General features: G+C 36.9%; 1 protein-coding gene across 4 annotated transcripts in view; it reads left to right on the top strand.

Moving 5' to 3' along the window:
* Positions 1 to 18,567, top strand: part of DYNC1I1 (dynein cytoplasmic 1 intermediate chain 1) — a 340,112-nt gene that overhangs the window by 42,011 nt on the left and 279,534 nt on the right. For 2 of the 4 annotated variants that reach the window (XM_053609523.1, XM_053609524.1), the window contains exon 5: positions 12,906 to 12,965. The exons of the other annotated variants lie outside the window; for them this stretch is intronic. In XM_053609523.1, coding sequence (XP_053465498.1) covers positions 12,906 to 12,965 — 60 coding nt within the window. The remainder of the gene's footprint in view (positions 1 to 12,905; positions 12,966 to 18,567) is intronic. 4 annotated transcript variants of the gene reach the window in all.

Below are 18,567 nucleotides of genomic sequence, written 5' to 3'. Positions count from 1 at the left end.
ATTAAAACAGTTATAGGCCAGGTTTATCCTGTGAGCTGGTGATTTGTGACCTCTGGCTGCAACTCTTAATTTTTTAAAAAGGTTATAAAATATTATAATCAAACTTTAAATAAAAAAAGAAATAATCATCCCCAGCACTACCATTATAACAAATAAGCTTGTCTATGTGCTTTTTAATCCTTGTGAACCTTTGTACATTTCTTGCCACCATGTGAATTACTGGAGAGAGGTATAAAATTTTGTATTTTTCTTTTTTTCACCAAAGGCATTATCACAAACATTTTCTTCTGAAGGTACGCTGTTTCTATACAGGCCTGGGTAATTTGGTAGATGAAAACATGGGTAGTCTATTAGTATTGGCTGGAACTGTAGGCTTTTTTCTTTTTGCCTTTTGAACCCACATGTAAGCCTGGAATTACCTCGCCCATTTCTGCCTGTTGGTGTGCTTCAGGCTTGAGTATTCTGTTTTGATAAGGCTTTTCAAAACCAGTGGCCACTGCTTTCAATTTAGAAAAAAAAAAGAAAAGTAGAGGGTTTTGTGGGCACAAAGCTGGCTTATTTTAGCAAATCGCCTTTGTGATTTGGGGCAGCACACGTCTTCTCTCATCTCACTCTTTGAACACTTCAAAAGGTCTTTGAGGGGAAACAAAGTAATAATAACACAGTGGTATAAGACCTAACATTTAGTCAAGAGCTGGCACAATATAATCATGTTCCATAGGGGTCCACTGGCCTATCATTAAGTTAATATATGTGACCATTTCTACACAATGATGGTGTGTGTCATTGCTGCCTCGCTTCAAGGGGTGCAGTTGGCAGCAGTAAATTCTATTACTGACTTCACAGTTGATGAGCCCTTTTCAAAACTTTCAAGAGAAAGCTGACCTGTGCTGTTAGAACTCTGGGGACAGCAGCAATTATTCCTTCTTAGGGCTCATCACCCTTCATTCTCTCCCCTTCTTAGGTGATTTTTTTTTTTTTTTTTAATTAGGGAACCACTTTGAGAGAGGTGGGGTCCACTCCTACCCCACACAAATACTACCTTCAATTCTTTGTAGGAAAGTTCTGGCAAGACTGGGTAACTAAAAGTCAATGAGTAAATCCCTGGTAAGTGCAGGTTTCATAGAAATGCAAGAGAATTGGCATTGAAAAAATGATAGTTTTCAGAAGAACTGAGCACAGGGTTTGTTGAGGTGAACACGTTAGAAACAGCTTAGAGAGTAAACCCTGCCCTTGTTTTGAACTTAGGAAAATTCCACATAAATGTATGCTTTCACTTCTTTTTTTTTTGGCAGTTTTTGGTCGGGGCTGGGTTTGAACCCGCCACCTCTGGCATATGAGGCAGGTGCCCTACTCCTTTGAGCCATAGGCACCACCCCATGTATGCTTTCACTTTAATGAAATAAATAGGAGAGTTTAACTGCAGAAGAACGTTATACTTCAGTGTTTAAAATTCCACTTGGAATGTCTTTTTAGGTAGAAGAAACATCTTTGAAAACAATTTATATTCACTTTAACACTTCATAAAACATTAGACTGGGAAAAAGAACTTGGTAATTCTTAAGAGTGTAACTCCATGGTCATAAATTTGACTATTTCTGTGGAATTTGGAATCATTGAAAAATGGGAAATCTTTCTGGAGATAACTTAGGAATCAAATGACCACATTTGGTCATACCTAAAGGTACACATAAATTCTGTTGTTCATTTTCCAAAATTTCATACCAAAGCTGAAATTTTCTTTAAGAAGCCAAAGTTAGTAAATATTTCTTATAGTCCCTGCAACTGACCAGTCTGCAAATTGGCATACTTACTGTGCCCTATTTTAGGGAAAAGGTTAAAATGGTGCTCTAAGAAAATTATAATAACAATCCCTTATGTTGGTTTTAAGAGTAGTTGAATAAATTTTTTAAATGAGTAGAGAGTAGAAATATATACAATATTCAATTATACTATTAATAGCATGATTTAATAGAAAGTGCTATATTGCAATTTCTGCTTCTATTGTTGTAGTTCATGTCTTATTTACAATTTATATTGGTGAGTTTTTTTCTCCTACTCTTGATCAGTTTTGGTGGAGTAGTCAAGCACCCTGAGCAAACAATAAGGCCTTGGATTTAAAAAACAATTTTATTAATAAACATTTAAAAGGCTAGTTTTATACACAAATGAAAAAATTCTTAAATATGCTATTTGCAACTGTAATCCAAGAAAATATTAAAAGAATACTATACTATGGTTAATTAGCATTAAGTCAGTAATGCAAGAATATTTTAGTATTGGAAAATGTATGACCATGATTCAGCATAACAAAAGGTCAAACAAAGTAATCATTGAGGTATATACTTAAAATATACTTGAGAAATTTTAATGCATTCCTATATTATAAAGGATAGTAAAGTAGGAATAGAAATACATATTCTTAATATAATAAAGAACATTAATCTGAAACCAGCAGTTTACATTTTTTTATAATATAAAATTAGCATTTTGGAGTCCTTGAAAAAGAATGGCTTCTATCTAGTTGAGCACATATCTCTCTTCCTCAGGAAATGAGAGGAGGGACTAAGTGATCTTTGAGGTTGTATCCCTCATCTTTGATAAATATTTTTTCAATGAGCTATGATGCTGTTTAGTATAGAGGAGGACTCTGTGGTGCACAGATAGCATAAGTAATTTTCTTGAGTTCATGCAGAACAGAGCAATAGTGCTAGGTTTTATTGTAGGCAAGTTAGTTCACAGTTCCACAGTCTATCCTGTTCCCTACATTGTCTCTAACAATAAGTGATACGTGACCTACCCCAAAAGGTTATTGTGAGGATCAGACAGAGTAATGTTCTTTAAAGCACCTGGAAAGGAGTTTGGCATGTAATATGTATGATTTTTTTTCATATTTTTGGTTAAGCCATTTTCCCAATGGAGAGATAACTTTGTAGATCCTCTCATAGAGCATACTGATGTCATTTTCAAATTTGGTGAGCATGCCTACATCCAAATAATGATGTAAAAATCACAAACACGACAAGGCCAAGGACATATTTTAGTCTGTGGCCCTAGAGACCACTTTCTGGGTTGTCCAACCAAACTCATTCATTAATCTTCAGATACCAGCCAGAAATGTAATCCATCCAAGTGGCAGTCATTCAGCTCACACTCACTCTTCTCATTCACGTGGATGACTCAGAGGGACGTGGCACTAGGACTCTTCTCATGCTCACTTGTGATTCCTTTCGGTTCCCAATGACAAAACTAAACTGGAAGCTGAATTGGCCTGCAGAAACCTAGAAAAGTGTACTGACCTCATAAATGTCACCTGACACCAGGGCACAGGCTACAGCCTGTCTCAAATGTGTCCCAAATGGAAAAAAAAAAAAAATACTTTAAAAAAACCTCTCAATGTGATAACACACTGTACAATCTCCTATTATAATAAAAACACCCATCCTGCAACATCCTTAACAGAATAGTCAGAAGAGAAGATTTCTGATGTGTATCTTTGGAGAGAAGTACCATGGGGAGGAAGAAATAGAATTCATTTTTATCTTCTTCTTTGGACCACCTATGGTCTTAACCCCATCATTGAATTCTGTTTTCCAATCAAGACGTTCAAGTCGTCCCCCAATATTATCTTTTGAACAATCTCTTATTATAGAAAAAATACCTGTGTGTTTTATATAATTAGAAAACATAAACAAGCAAAAATAAGAAAATAAAAACCTCCTCTTCCTACCACCAGACATCAGCACTCTTAACACCTCAGTGTAAGTGTATGTCTCATATAATACATATATATAATACGTAATGATAAATGATATCTTTCTGTAAAATCTGTTGAGCCTAATTTTCTCATCAAGCATCTCTCTTTTTCTATTTCGATACATTTTCATCTGTATTTAATATGGTCCTCAAATTTTCCCAGGTGCCCCCAGCATAATCTTATGGGATTTAAAAGTGATGCCTATCCTCCTAATTAGCAGAATCTGTCAACCCCAAACTCTTGTATCTACAAATTTTCTCTATGAAGGGGTTATGAGGTTCCCAAGAGGACCTCAATGCAGCACGTGGAGAAATATCTTCTGGAGCACTAAACAGGAGAACAGGGAACCAAGGGAAAGGATTAGAGGACCTTCAGGCTTTCAGCTTTATGTGTACTCCAGGTAGCATTCAGGGACAAAGGGACAAATTCCTGCAGTCCTCTCTGTTCAGTTTGAACAGTAGACCTCCACATAGTTAATAATATTTAGTTGCTTGATGACAGAATACTTTAGTGAAATACAGACATTTGAAATACTCAGCCCTTCCCTCTCTACTGCCTAGTGAACTCTCAAATAAAGAAATTAGATGGACCTAGAATAATTTATCTGTGGGTAATTCATGCTGGCTGCACAATTCAAAGACAGCACTTTCTTTACTGAGTGACTTTAGGAGAAAAACGTGTGTTTAGGGGCCCCATGGGCCTAATACCCAACAGAAAATCCTCAAGACTTTCATATTTATCCACATTCATATTCTGCAGGATTCTTTGAAACTAATAAGCCTCAAAAGACTTGACACATTTTGGTGTTTTCATTATCTTCCAAGATGTCTGCTGAATCAAAGGCCAAAGGGAGGCCTAAAGAAGGTATTAGTAAAGGTAAAAACGTATGAAAAATAATGCAAGACTATGGGGAAATTTAATAAGACTATTAAAATTCTTTTTCTATACAAGTATTTTAAAATTAGTATTATTAGTATTTTATTATAATAAGATTATATTAAGAGAAGTTGACAGGATGCTACCAGCTAATTGGACTTTAGATTGAGGTCAGTGATTCAAGACGCTGAAAAGTCAGTCTCTTTGAAAATTAAAATAAGATTTATAACATAGAGTTGTCTCTGTATGTATCACATTAACTGATACAGCTGAAATTTTTTGATATCTTATCACTCTGTCTTCAGGCAGAATGTACTGTGTGTACCCATATGGTTATAGTAACACCGTGGGCATCTATTTTAGCAAGGAATTGCTTAGCTTTCTTCTAGAGACACTGCTTGCTGAACAGAAGGCCTTCTTTGTATGATTTAAGGAAAACATGTCCTTGCTCTATAATGGGAAGACACGTCCCAGCTCTATATATTTCTTTTTCAGCTTAGATGGCCTTTCTATGTGGCTTAGTGTGGCCCAAATCAGAGCTCCATGTTAGGGCACAGCCAGCAGAGGAAAGATTCTCTGTAAAGTAAATTCGCAGTAAATTAAGAAAAAGTCTTTGTTAAAATACCCTGCCCCATGTCTGAGTATGTAGTGCATTGTTCCAATTTTATTTCTGACATCAGAAAATCTTGATCATCATCGTTGCCAGTCCTAAGGAGGAAAATAATCGAGGCTAGCAAGTAAAACATTAACTCATTATTTAAATACCATCTTTACTTAATCAACATTTTAAGGAATGTGACAGATTGAGTGATATGATAGATTTTTAAATGTCCTTATTATTCAGTGTATTACTTTTGGAACTGGCATTTTAAAAATTAGCTATTTAGTGATGACATTGACTGGATGTTTTCTGTTTGGCACTATGGTCACAAAGTCCCAAACTGTTTTCACTGGCTCATTAGTAACTAGTGATTTGTTTGACAGAGAAACATGTGGAACAACAGTTCAGAGGAACTGGGGGACCCATGACAGCTCTGTCTTCTGCCCTTGAGCTGTCTCTCTTTTAGAAAGAAAAGGAAGAACATGAAATGTTGGGTTCCAGTTTCTAGTGCCTTTGCTTTGGGCACTTTAAACTTGAAACTATTTAAAGTTACTGAGTCCAGTTGGTAGAGAAGATGCCCAGACCTCTTTTGATCCTCAGCACCAACCAGCAACGTAGTTAGCATTTTAAAGATAAGCTTTCCTTCCTCAGTGTGGAATTGAGTCTGAAAACTCTTCTGTGACCATGTGATGACATCATGACGTGTAAGACAGTTTCTTATAAATGCGTTGGTGACTATTAAGGAAGTTAGGCAGACATTCCTGATTTATTATTTCATTTTTTAAATAAGGAAAGTAGAACTGTTTATTTTGGCATCAACATTTCCTCACTATTCATGCCCATCTATAGAAAAGTCAGGTAAGAATGTTCCCTTTGTTCATTCATTCATCTCTTCATTCAATAAATAGTTGGATATTTATTATCTACAAGTTACTATGCTACACCTTTAAGAAACACAAATATAAGGACTTAGTCTTACTTCTAAAGCGTCCCCATCTGGTAACTTGACAGCTTTAATTGGAAGCCATCTAAGAATATGCTGCTGTGTAGTTATAGCTCTTAAATATGTCTACTCAGATATGAGCAATAAAGTCATAAACCACTACTCCAGATACTCTACAATTAATTTGTAGTATATTTGAGTGTGACCAGTGATTTTGATTTGTTAGTCCTCTTCATAGAACATTGGCACAGATTGGGCACACTCAGTAAAGAGCTGTTAACTTAGGTGTGTATGTGTAAGCCAGTTCATTCTTGCCCTTGTGTGCTCTTGCGCATTCACAGCTTGTAAAAGACTGGATGGGATGGGTGCAGGAATGAGAACACAGGTAAAAGCAAGGCAACTTTCTCAAAATCTTCAGGTTCTTTTCTATTCTTCTATTCTTGTCCTGTGTAGGGAAAAGTTGCTTCTGTGAACGAATCTATTGAGGACAAATATATTTGGAGAAGAGAGCATTTGAGCTGGGTCTTCAAGAATGCACATGTTTTGGACAAGTAGAGATGGGAGGAAGGAATTTTAGAATATAGGCTGTGGAATGTATGGTGGAACCTCCATAGTCGACCATTTCCCTACACTGACCTCCTCCTTAAGTTGATCTCATTTTCATAGACCAGACATGTACCATGGAAGTTCTTTATATTGACTACCTCCATATGTTGACCAGTTTGTTACCATCCCCTGGGTGGTCAACTTGCAGAGCTTCTATTTTATATTAAGGACTCTAACTAGAAAAGATCAGCATCCAGGAGACTAGTGTAACCATTGAGATCATTGGGATTCCTGGGGCTTCCATACCTGCAATTATTCACTGGATTCACCTGGGAATATGTTAAAAATACCAATACCTAGGCCACAAATACCCTGTTTCCCCGAAAATAAGACATCCTCCGAAAATAAGACCTACTTACAGGAAAGATAAGATGTCCCCTGAAAATAAGACCTAGCGCATCTTTGGGAGCACACCTTAAAATAAGACACTGTCTTATTTTCGGGGAAACAGGTTACCAGTGCTCTGAGATATGGTCCAGGCCACTAGATTTTTATAATACTTTTGAGCTTCTAAGAACTAGTCTTGGGGGATCCCTTAGGTAAGGACTGAAAAGACATCTAAACCAGGATTATAAGAGTGAAGAAGGGAAGAAAGTTGAGACAAGGAAGGGTACAATGGATTTGGGGTGCAGGTGTTTTAAAAAGCATGTGAAAAAGTAAAACTTGGAACTCAGTGGCAATGAGGATTTTGGGGTCATTTTTTACTGAGTATATGTGGACATCTATGCCTTTGCCTAGAGTTAGAGTTCAGAGGTGAGAGGGCTTAGAGAACGCCTGTCTTTGTGGGGTGTAAAGAATAATGGCCCTGCCAAAAATATGTGAGAAAGGAAGGGAAAGAAATGAAATTTTGAGGGTCAAGGAAATTAAGAAAAAGAACTTGCCAAAAGAAGCCAACACTAACTGCAATTAAAGCAGTCAAGGATGAAGAATAAGAGTTAACAATGGGGTTTGACTATTTGGAGGTCATTGTCACCATCACCACCACCACCATCATCATTTTTGCTATGATTACTTAGGCTATTTCATTTTCATAAGCTAAGGTTCTGGGAACAAAATTAGTCCAACAGTGATTCTTTTGTTATGATTCTTTCCACATACTGGCATGTGCACGGATTATTACTTCACCAAAACTGCTCATTTAAACACCACCAGTAGCATATGAGAGTGCCTCAGCCACATAGAGCGTTAGCATGACAAATGACATTTCTCAGCTACTGCCTTCCAAATAGTCACTAGACAACTCTTTATTATAGCCAAAACCCATAAAAGAGAAAGGCAAAAACACTCTTGAGAGAAGAATTCTAAGGTTTTTTATTCTGAGGTCTAATAAAGATAGAAAATTAAAAACCACCAACTTGCTGTTGGTAAGAGCTGACTGGGAAGAAATTAACCACTCATCAGAGGGCCAGGTATATGCAATCCACATCATGTCTTTCACTCTTAAGCTATACTTTAACAGGTGGTCAAGAATTTTCTTTTAATTTTTACTTCCTTCTACCTAATAAACTGAAACTGAGCAAATAAAATTGGGCCAATGAAGAGGAATTTTATTAATATGTTAATAAAAAGTTGGATAGTAATGAACTGGTAAAAATTTAAAATATGAAGTTTTGTTTACTCTCTTAGCAAGTCACTGCTTGCTTGAAGAATTTTGATGTCTTGTCTATACTTCTATAAACGTGAACAGTGAAAATCAAATTGACCCACAAATTGTAAACTAACTGTTATAAGGTAGCCCTTCCTGGGTGAGATGCCAGAGCCTGCATTGTTTGGCATATTCAGGGCCAAATAAATGAATGTTTAGTTTCCATGTTGTGGGAAGCCTTTGTGTTTTGAAACAATTTGGAAATGTGAACTTGGTTGGCATGTCCAGAATTTCCAGTACAACTATGGGACCATAGAACCATAGCAATGCCCCTGACCCCAGAGTAGGTAAGAAAGAGTTGGGTTATTCAGCATCTGTGCAAACAGCAGATTGCTGTGAAAGATATCAGACATCCTCACTCAGACCCTCAGAGAGTCAACTTAAGATATCAGCTAAAACTGATCAGAGCAGACAAATGCTACTTATGAAAATAAACCAACAAACAAAACCTGCATGGTTTCCCACCTGGGAACACTGTACAAAAATCCAATTGACTTAGTTAAAGAAAAATTGTATCAATCAGCAAGGGCTGAGTTAGTCATCCCAGGTTTAAAGAGGACACCTGAGCAGCAGTGGGAAGGATTCTGGTGTTGGGGAAAAATAAAGATATGGTATGTGGCAGGGGAAATCTCTCAGAGCTAAACATTCAGTTTCACCTGTTCTAATCCCCAAGACACTGGTGGTCAACTGGCTTCCTAGGAGTTCGACTTAAACAAGACTTTGTCAAGCTTGTGTGATTTCTCTGCCTCGTATTCTCATTATTATTCTCACTGTAAACTGGTAAACTGACATCAAAAATATAATAGTCTCATAAGATTTACTAGATGAACTCAATGGTCTACATTCAATAAACTAGGCACTGATGAAAATGAGGTTTTGTCCAAATTTGACCTATCCTTTAAGACCAGGTCAAATGGAATTTCTGATCTTTTCAGAAGAAGTGAATCTCCCTGCTCTAGCTCTCAAAGGATAATGAGGTATAGTCCAATACATGACTGGCTTGCACAGGATACACACTCAGGGAAAGGAAACTATCACTAATTCTTTGTCTTTCTTATAGCATTAAAAAAAATTTTTTTCAGCTCCTATTCATTGAAACTTTAAACTGTGCCAGGCCCTGGACAAGTGATGAGAACTACTGTCTTCCTTACATATGTCATCAGTATATCATTAGGCATAAATATTTATATGTAACAATTTCTTTACCAAACTGTAAAATTCTGAAGTGTAAGTCCCATGCCCCTCTATGTGGTGCCCCACGTATGGCACATTTTACTTTCTGCCTTGTTCTATTAAATTTTTATATATGCTTCTATTGATTATTTATATATGCAATTCTTCTACACTTTAGAATTCCTTGAGCAATCTTTTGATCCTCTATCACAGAATCTCATGTAGTAGGCCCTTAATATATGTAAATGAATTTCCTTATCAATAACATTCTCTAATAATAAGTAAATGAATTTCCTTATCAAAAACATTCTCTCCCCTGCATGCACTGATTGGGCCATTCCAGAGACTAAAAAAATACCACTAATATAGTATATAGGAGATTTCTGCGTGAAAATAATTTTTAAGAGTATGTTTTTCCATGTATTTACCTACAATTTCACTACTTTTTATTTTATAAATAAACTGGAAAGATTTCAAACTTCCCAACAAGCTTTGGGAGAAATCATCATTTTTCTCTTCAGTGACACAATTACTTGATAAAATGATTGGAAAGTAAGGTCTCTGTCAATTGGTTAAATAAATTATTCCAACTGGAGAAGAGAAAGCTAAAAGGCAGAGTAATAATTAACCTGTATTTTGAAATAATAGCAAACAGAGAAGAGCTTTAAAGGGCCTTGAGGCACATTCTCATTTTGCTGGGGACAGAAGGAGACTTGAGTGATGATGCTGTGAGCCACACCCGGAACACAGATCTCCCGCCTCTAGGCCAGACAGGACCCTCTATAAGATGCTGCCATCCAGGGGATGTTTTCCTGTACGTTTGCACAGAAGGAATTCAGCAAATATTTAATAAGCATTCCTAGCCTTTCCTTTGCAAACAGCCTTTGTCCATTTAATATACTAGCTTTAAGTTTTATTCTAAAAAACCAAAAAACAAAAAACAAGTACATTCTGTACAAATCTGACCACCCCACGAATGAAAAGAAAACCTGGTACACGTGATAGCCCTCTTAGTTCTTCTCCTTACTCCACAGCTTGTCACTGACCGTGAAATCTTTTGCTGGATGATATGTGTGCAACCTGGGGGGCAGGGCTGTTGTGGGGGTTGGTCACATATACAGCACCACCTTTGTTGTTCCGAGTAAATGCAAACTGCAGAGTACTTATCTGGGGACTTCTTAAGTGGGAGATTCTGATAGATTCAATATTCAAACTTCTGAAGGGTGCAGTGAGTTCAGTCCTAATAAAGCATTAGCAGAGACAGACCACCCGGGAGCTGCTGCATTCTTCACCTGCCAGGAAAAAGTGGAAAAGGTCAACAAAGGTCACCTCATCAGAAACTTCAATTATAAATTGAGAGCAAAGTATCTGCTCCCACCCCCTGCCAGCCACCACTTCTTTGGTCAGGTCAGCAAGAGCTGGAGGCTGTTCTACTGTCTAGAACAAATAAGTGTCTTAACATTTGATGTCCTGAGATATGTGAACAGCAAGTATGAATTATTTTAATGGATTCCATTACTTCCACCATTTGAAATGGTCTCTAGAACCAGTAAGGGCTGCTTTTCTTGAGTTCAGAGCCAGGGTTCTTGCCCCTGGCTGCACATTAGAATCACCTGGAAAGCTTTCAAAAACATGGATGGCTGGGTCTCACCCTAGATGTTCTGATTTAATTGGTCCAGAAATGCCCTGGGCCTGCAGCCAGGTTTCCGTAAATCACAAGTTCAAATGCTGATGTATTTGAACATCAGGGATGCTTTTTGTATGTTGACTACTGAAAGTGATAGTCTAGCCAAGTCCTTCTCCAAGAGTGATCCCACCGTCAGCCTAACATCACCTGGGAACTTGTTAAATATACATATTCTCATGCCCCCCTCCAGATCTACTGAATCAGAATTTCTGGATTCAGGGATCAGTCTTCTGTATTTTCGTAACCCCCTCAGGTCATTCTGATGAACAATAAAGTTTCAGAGCTATTTATCTAAGTCAAGCCCTTGTTGCTGAAACTCTGGTCCACAGACCATCAGAATCTGCATTCCTTGGAGCTTGTTCAAAATGCAGAGTGCCAGGCCACCTTCCAAATCAGACCTTGCGTTTTAGCAACAATCCAGGTATCTATATGTGCATTGAAGTCTGAGAAGCACTGGTCTAAGGAACAGTGGCCAGTTAGTGTTCTCACTGGCCTTCAGTTATCACCTTTCAGAGAATTTATATAAGAAGACAAGAGTATCCAGAGCATAGAAGCGAAGCTGTGAAACAGCATTCTGATACCTGTCAGGAGGAGCTAACATAAGATCTGTACCAAGGTAGGGCATTGACTCAAATATTCACAGTAGTCAGAGTGTGTGTGGCAGACTTAAGAGCAGCTGCTGAATGTCAACTGGTTCTGATGTACTTTATAGCTATGACCCCCCCAACCTCAGGCTGTAGACTGGTATAAGAAAGGTCCTAACCTCAAAGTCTGCACTTTTCAAGCCAGTGGCTGCCTGCTTGATTCACCCCGTAACTTATTTCTGCGTGGGAAAATTTAAAAGCCTGCCTGGAAACAGTCCTTGTTTATGATCCTTATAGAAGAACTGTTTATCTCCCCCTTATTCTGAAGGTGAAGTAACAAGGGAATTGGATGCCTTGGTAACTGTTGATACTTTGTGCTGTTTCTTGTACAATGTTTAAACAAGAGAATATATAATCGATCCCTGACATCTTAAAGACAAATGATATTATTGGTGACCACCTCAGTGTACTATATAGACATAAACACAAAAATACCTATGAGTCTTGAAATCTAACTTATTACATTTGCAGTACGGGGCCTGAGGAAGCCAGCCATTCACCAGGCCATGCAGGTGTGTTTCCACCAGCCTGACTTCCTAGATGCTCGTGCCCCGGCCCTTTTGTACCTTTCTATTTAGTTCTCCTTACTGCGTGGAAGATGCTCGGACCTCCCAGATGTGGATGGGCTCTGGGGTGTCAGAGTCATGCAGTGGTTCACATGCTCAAGTCAATGATATCTGGGTACAAAACAAAACAGAGGGTAGGAGTGTGCATGGAGTTTGAAAATTTGGCTCTGGGCTTCCTCCTGTGAAAACAACCAGAGCTTCCAACATTAAACAGATGCTCAAAGGAAACTGTGGCTGTTGGTTTTCTCTTGTCCTTTGGGGTTACTAAGGGTGAAGGGATGGGGGGCATGTTCTGTGTATGTATTGTACAAGCTCTTGCCTTATGAATGACACAGTTTGGTTTGGTTTGTTGCCCTCCCCTTTTGTTAATTCTCTGTGTTCTTTTTTCCTTTGTGCTGCACGATTAGGACCCTGCAGTGGGACACAGACCCCTCAGTGCTCCAGCTGCAGTCAGACTCAGAACTTGGGTATATGTCTGCTCTTTTGTTACTCCTTTTATCGTTTCTTTGCTACAGTTGTGTTGAAATGCTAGAACTGTTGTTGCTCTTGTTTTTCTCCTTTTTTGTTGAACTTCTAGTTTGATAAGTTTATTTTTTTCCTCTTCGTTTTTCTTATAAAGCTTTAAAGAAAGTCTCTCTTTGTGGAAAACACCACAAAAAGATGACTTTTGATCTCCCCTTATTAATTCCTATTATTGTAAAACAATAGTCTCTTAGGGCAAAAATATAAACACAAACCCACACCTCTACTCAGAGGTGGGGCATCCAAGGTCTATGACGTGAGAGCTGTTTGACTTTATCTCCTAACCATCCTCCTTCTTACTAACAGGTTACATTGGGTTAATTTTTGTCTAAGATCAGTATTCAAATGTTGTGTCTTGTTTGTTTACTTTCCTTTTCACTTTTGGGGTGGAGGGACTAACAATAAGCACTCAATTTGAATTACATTTGAATAAAGATTCCTGTTCAAGAACAAGCAAATGTATTGAATACCTCAAAGTCAAGACATTTCAAATATATGATGTTGGATAATGTCTCTTACATTCTAAAGGTCATTTTTGTTCAGATGGAAATTTATTGTCACAGGTTAAAAGATAGCTTCAGATTGAAGACTCTTAGTTGAATGAAACACATAGACATACCTGGAAACTTAGTTTATCTTTATTATAGGATTGGAGTTAGCTGTCATCACATATGAATTATTTCTCGTGGGATGATTTTAAACCAGCTCATCATCAAGCTCAGGAGACCCTATTGTTCACTTCTCTTCCCAACTTCATATTCTGTTAAATCCACCTAAAAGCTGCCATGGTGTAAATATACTCACCACGGAAACCAGCAAAGGCCACGAACCAAATGCCCTTCCTCCACAAGCTAGTTACCAACTTACCAAGGCACTACTGGATAGCTCCAGTAAGTGAATTGCAAATTTTATTATCATAGTTTGTGAAACCATTATTTTTTCTTTCTAAATATAAACCAACCTATCCAAAAGCATTTATTTATTTATCATTTATCTTGAATTCTGAGATTCCTGCACATGTATCTCTGGATTTCTATCATTTTCAGTGCCTGCTGTAGGTATAAAAAGAGGTTGAAAGATACCTGCATGTTGGGTTAAATGCCGTCTGCCTGTGTCGCTTTATAGACACAGGAGTTCTTGGCTGATTCATGATAATGCTAAACCAAAGAAACATTCTAACACTTTATGTAACTGACATTTTTTTTTAACATTACCGCATTCTTGGCTATTCAGTTGTATAGTTCTTTGTATATTAGATTTTAATCTATATTATTAAATAACCAAGAAATGCGGCTTAAGTCAAGCAGAGAAACAATGAATATATACTCTGTTTCCCCGAAAATGATAAGACAGTGTCTTTATTTTAAGGTGTGCTCCCAAAGATGCGCTAGGTCTTATTTTCAGGGGACGTCTTATCTTTCCTGTAAGTAGGTCTTATTTTCGGAGGATGTCTTATTTTCGGGGAAACAGGGTAGTAAGCTGTGATTCAGGGAAACTTCAGCATGCGGTTCTTCAAAATTTCATTGTGTTAGGGAAAAAAAGAGAACTGGCAGAGACCACTCTATGCACTTAAGTTAACAGATTTTCAGACAGATTTCTGCACTGCTAAATTACACTTGCTAATGGGGAGCAGTCAGGAATTTTCCATTTATATCTGTTTCCCAAGCAAAAATGCGCTGTTAACTATGCAGATTAAAACTTGTGACTTATTCTAGGGAGTTGGCATCTCTGTGGCTCTCACCTTGCCTGTCACATTTTACTTCAGAGTGTGCCCAGTGAGCCAGAGAGAGACAAGTAGATGGAAGACGTTCCGTGCACTGGGAGTTGCTTGTCTCAGAGAGTTTGGAAGCCATGTTCAGAGAATATTTGAAAGAGGAGATTATTTTAGCCATGTTACAATTTTAAATATTGCCTTAATAAAAATTTCCTATTTCAATAGTCCTTACGTGCAAGGCGCAGACATAATTTTATGAAACATACCTCAGGCAACAAGATGTTTTAGAGACAGTTTTATTTCCTCTTCCTGAACTGTGACATGGAAAGAACCACAATCCGTAACTTGCTCTGTCCCTTGATTTAACAACTTTACTGAGGTTTAATTGGCATACAAGGACATATGAACTGTACACATTTCAACAATTCAAATTCATGTGTTTTAACTTGTATACGCATCCATGAAAGCATTACCACAGTAAAGATAGTGATCATATTTACCATCCCCCAAAGTTTCCTCATGCCCCTCTACATTCCCGCTTTTCCCATCCCCCAAACTGCTTTCTGTTACTGTACATTCGTTCACATTTCCCAGAATGTCATATAGATGAGATCGTCCGGTAGGGACTCCTTCGACTGACTTCTTTCACTCAGGACAACCATTTCCAGATTCATTCAGGTTATCAACAGCTCGGTCCTTTTTATTGCTGAGTGTTGCTCCTTTGTATGGCTATACTGTTGCAGGAAGACAGGGCCCAAGGGAGAGAAAGAGCACCCAAACATCATGTTTATAAGAGGAAGGGCTTTATTCACCAGCCGGGAGCTTAAGGCATAGAAGAATTCCAAATGGCCACCCTCCCCAACTGCCTTGGTCTTTCCCTTTTTATTGACACTCAAAAAGTTCCACCCTGCAGGAACCCTTCTCATTGGCCAGTTTGAATCAAGCGGGAGATGCTATTCCCACCACCACAGAACTACAGGATTTCACAAAACTTGGAAATTTCCAAGTTTCAGGAAGTTAAGTCTACAAATTCTCAAGAGCTGAGTCACTGTGGAGAGAACCCTGCATGTGTATCCTTGTGGTCTCCTTGAGAAGACCTGTTCTCTAGACCTCACCCTTCTCCGCTATCCTCTCTCATTACCACAGTTGGTTTATCCAGTCATTTTCTATAGTTATTTGGGTTGTTTATAATTTTTGCCTATTACAAATAAAACTATTATGAACCTTCATGTACAAATCTTTGTATGAACATAAGCTTTCATTTCTTTTGGGTAAATATCTCCAAGTAGAAAGACTGAAATGTGGTAGATACACATTTAACTTTTTAAGACATTGTCACACTGTTTTCAGAGTGGTTTGACCATTGTATATACCCAGCAGCACTGTATGAGAGCCACTATTCTTCCACATTCTTGACAACACTTGGTTTAGACTTTTTTAAAAAATTAATTTTTTTAACCATTATTAAGGAATGTAGTGATATCTCATTTTGGTTTTAATTTGCATTTTCTAATGACTAGTGATGTTGAATATCTCTTCAGCTGCTTTTTTGACATCTGAATATCTTCTCTGATGAAATGTCTCCTTAAATCGTTTATCCTTATACATTGTTTTTGAATTGGGTTATTTGTCATCTCATTATTTGGTTTTGAGAGTTCTTTATATGTTCTGTATATAATCCTTTATCTGATATATAATTTGTAAATATTTCCTCCTACTCTGTGATATGCCTTTTTCATTCTTTTAACAATGCCTTAAGAAGGAAAACTATTCTGATTTTGACAAATTTTCCATTTATAAATTTGTTCTTTTGTGGATCCTGCTTTTGGTGGCGTAATTTTAGTTTTCAATGATTCTCTAAGTATTTAGTAGGCTACAACTCAACTATTAAACTGCTAGGTTTAGAATTTTATTATGGAAAAGAATTAAAACTACAATTCATTACTTTTTTTTATTAAGTCATATACACATAGATCATGAATTCATACATTTATAGATATGTGGGGTACAATGTGTTGATTTTTTATACAATCTGACACGCTTACATCAAACCAATCAACATAGCTTTCACCTCATTTACTTGATTATGGTGTTAAGACATTTATGTTCTACACTTGACAGATTTTACTTTAATCGTAATCATATCTTTATTTTCCTGAGTATGTTCTGGCAGTTCATGTTCTTTAAGTAATATGCCATTTCATCTTCATTGGCAAATGTGTTGCCCTAAAACTGTGTATATTATTCCCTTATTATCCTTCTAGTATCAACAGAATATATAGATATAGTATTATCCTTCCTCATATTGCCCCTGAGAAATATTTCTATAGGTTTATTAATTTTATTGATTTTCTTAAAGAAATAGTATTTGGTTTCAGTGATTTTCTTTATTTTTCTTTTTTTAATTAATTAATTTATTTTTTATTTTTTATTGTTAAATCATAGCTGTGTACATTAGTGCAATCAAGGGGTACAATGTGCTGGTTTCATATACAATTTGAAATATTCTCATCAAACTGTTCAACCTAGCCTTCATGGCATTTTCTTAGTTATTGTATGTAGACATTTGTATTCTGCCTTTAGAAAGTTTTGTCTGTATCCATTCTAAGATGCACTGTAGGTGTGGCCCCACCCATTACCTTCCCTCCACCTTAACCTCCCCCCTCCCTTCCCCTTTCTTGGCCCTTTCCTCATAGTCTTGTGCTATAGTTGGGTTATAGCCTTCATGTGAAAGCTATAAATTAGCTTTATAGTAGGGCTGAGTACATTGGATACTTTGTCTTTCATTCCTGAGATACTTTGCTAAGAAGAATATGTTCCAGCTCCATCCATGTAAACATGAAAGAGGTAAAGTCTCCATCTTTCTTTAAGGCTGCATACTATTCCATGGTATACCTATACCACAATTTGCTAGTCCATTTGTGGGTTGATGGGCACTTGGGCTTCTTCCATGACTTAGCAATTATGAATTGGGCTGCAATAAACATTCTGGTACAGATGTCTTTGTTATATTGTGATTTTTGGTCTTTTGGGTATAAACCTAGTAAAGGAATTATAGGATCAAATTTGATTGATTCCTACTCTGGTTTTAGTTATTCTTTCCTTCTGCTTACTTTAATTTGATTTTCTTTTTCTACTTTCTTAAAGTGGAGCACAGGTTATTAACTTGAGATAGATGTTTATTGCATAAGCACTGTTAAGTGATATCTTGCTAGTTTTATTTAATTTTTGCCATTTTAATTCAGTTCAAAATACTTTTTAATTTCCATTTTAGTTTCTTCTTTAATCAATGTGTTATTTAGAAGCATGGTTTTTAGTTTACAAATGTTTGGAGATTTTCCACAAGGATTTGTGTTATTTATTTCTAATTTAATTCTATTGTGGTTACAAAACATAGTTCATATTACTTGCATCTTTTTAAATGTATTGAGACTTCTTTTATGACCCACAGTATGACCTGACTTAGTAAATGTGCTTTGTGCCCTTGAAAAGGTTGTGTATTCTTCTGTTGTTGGGTAAAATGTTCTGTAAGTATCAATTAAGTTAAATTAGTTAATTATGTTGCTTAAATATTCTATATCATTGGCTGATTTTCTGTCTAATCGTTCTGTCAATTATTGAAAGGGAAATGTTGAAGTTTTCAAGATGATCTGGCATTTTTCTATCTCTCATGGGAATTTTTACTTTATGTATTTTGAAATTTTGTATTAGGAGCATAAATGTTTAGCATTCTTATGTCTTTTTTAATGACCTGATTACCATTATGAAATAACTTTATCTCTGGTAATATATATTGCTTGGAAATCTATTTTATCTAATTTTAACTATATAGC

The sequence above is a fragment of the Nycticebus coucang genome, chromosome 11, assembly GCF_027406575.1.
Source record: "Nycticebus coucang isolate mNycCou1 chromosome 11, mNycCou1.pri, whole genome shotgun sequence".
In the NCBI taxonomy this organism is placed as follows: Eukaryota; Metazoa; Chordata; class Mammalia; order Primates; family Lorisidae; genus Nycticebus; species Nycticebus coucang.
Note: the sequence above shows the minus strand (reverse complement) of the source record. Positions and strands in the feature narration are given on the sequence as shown.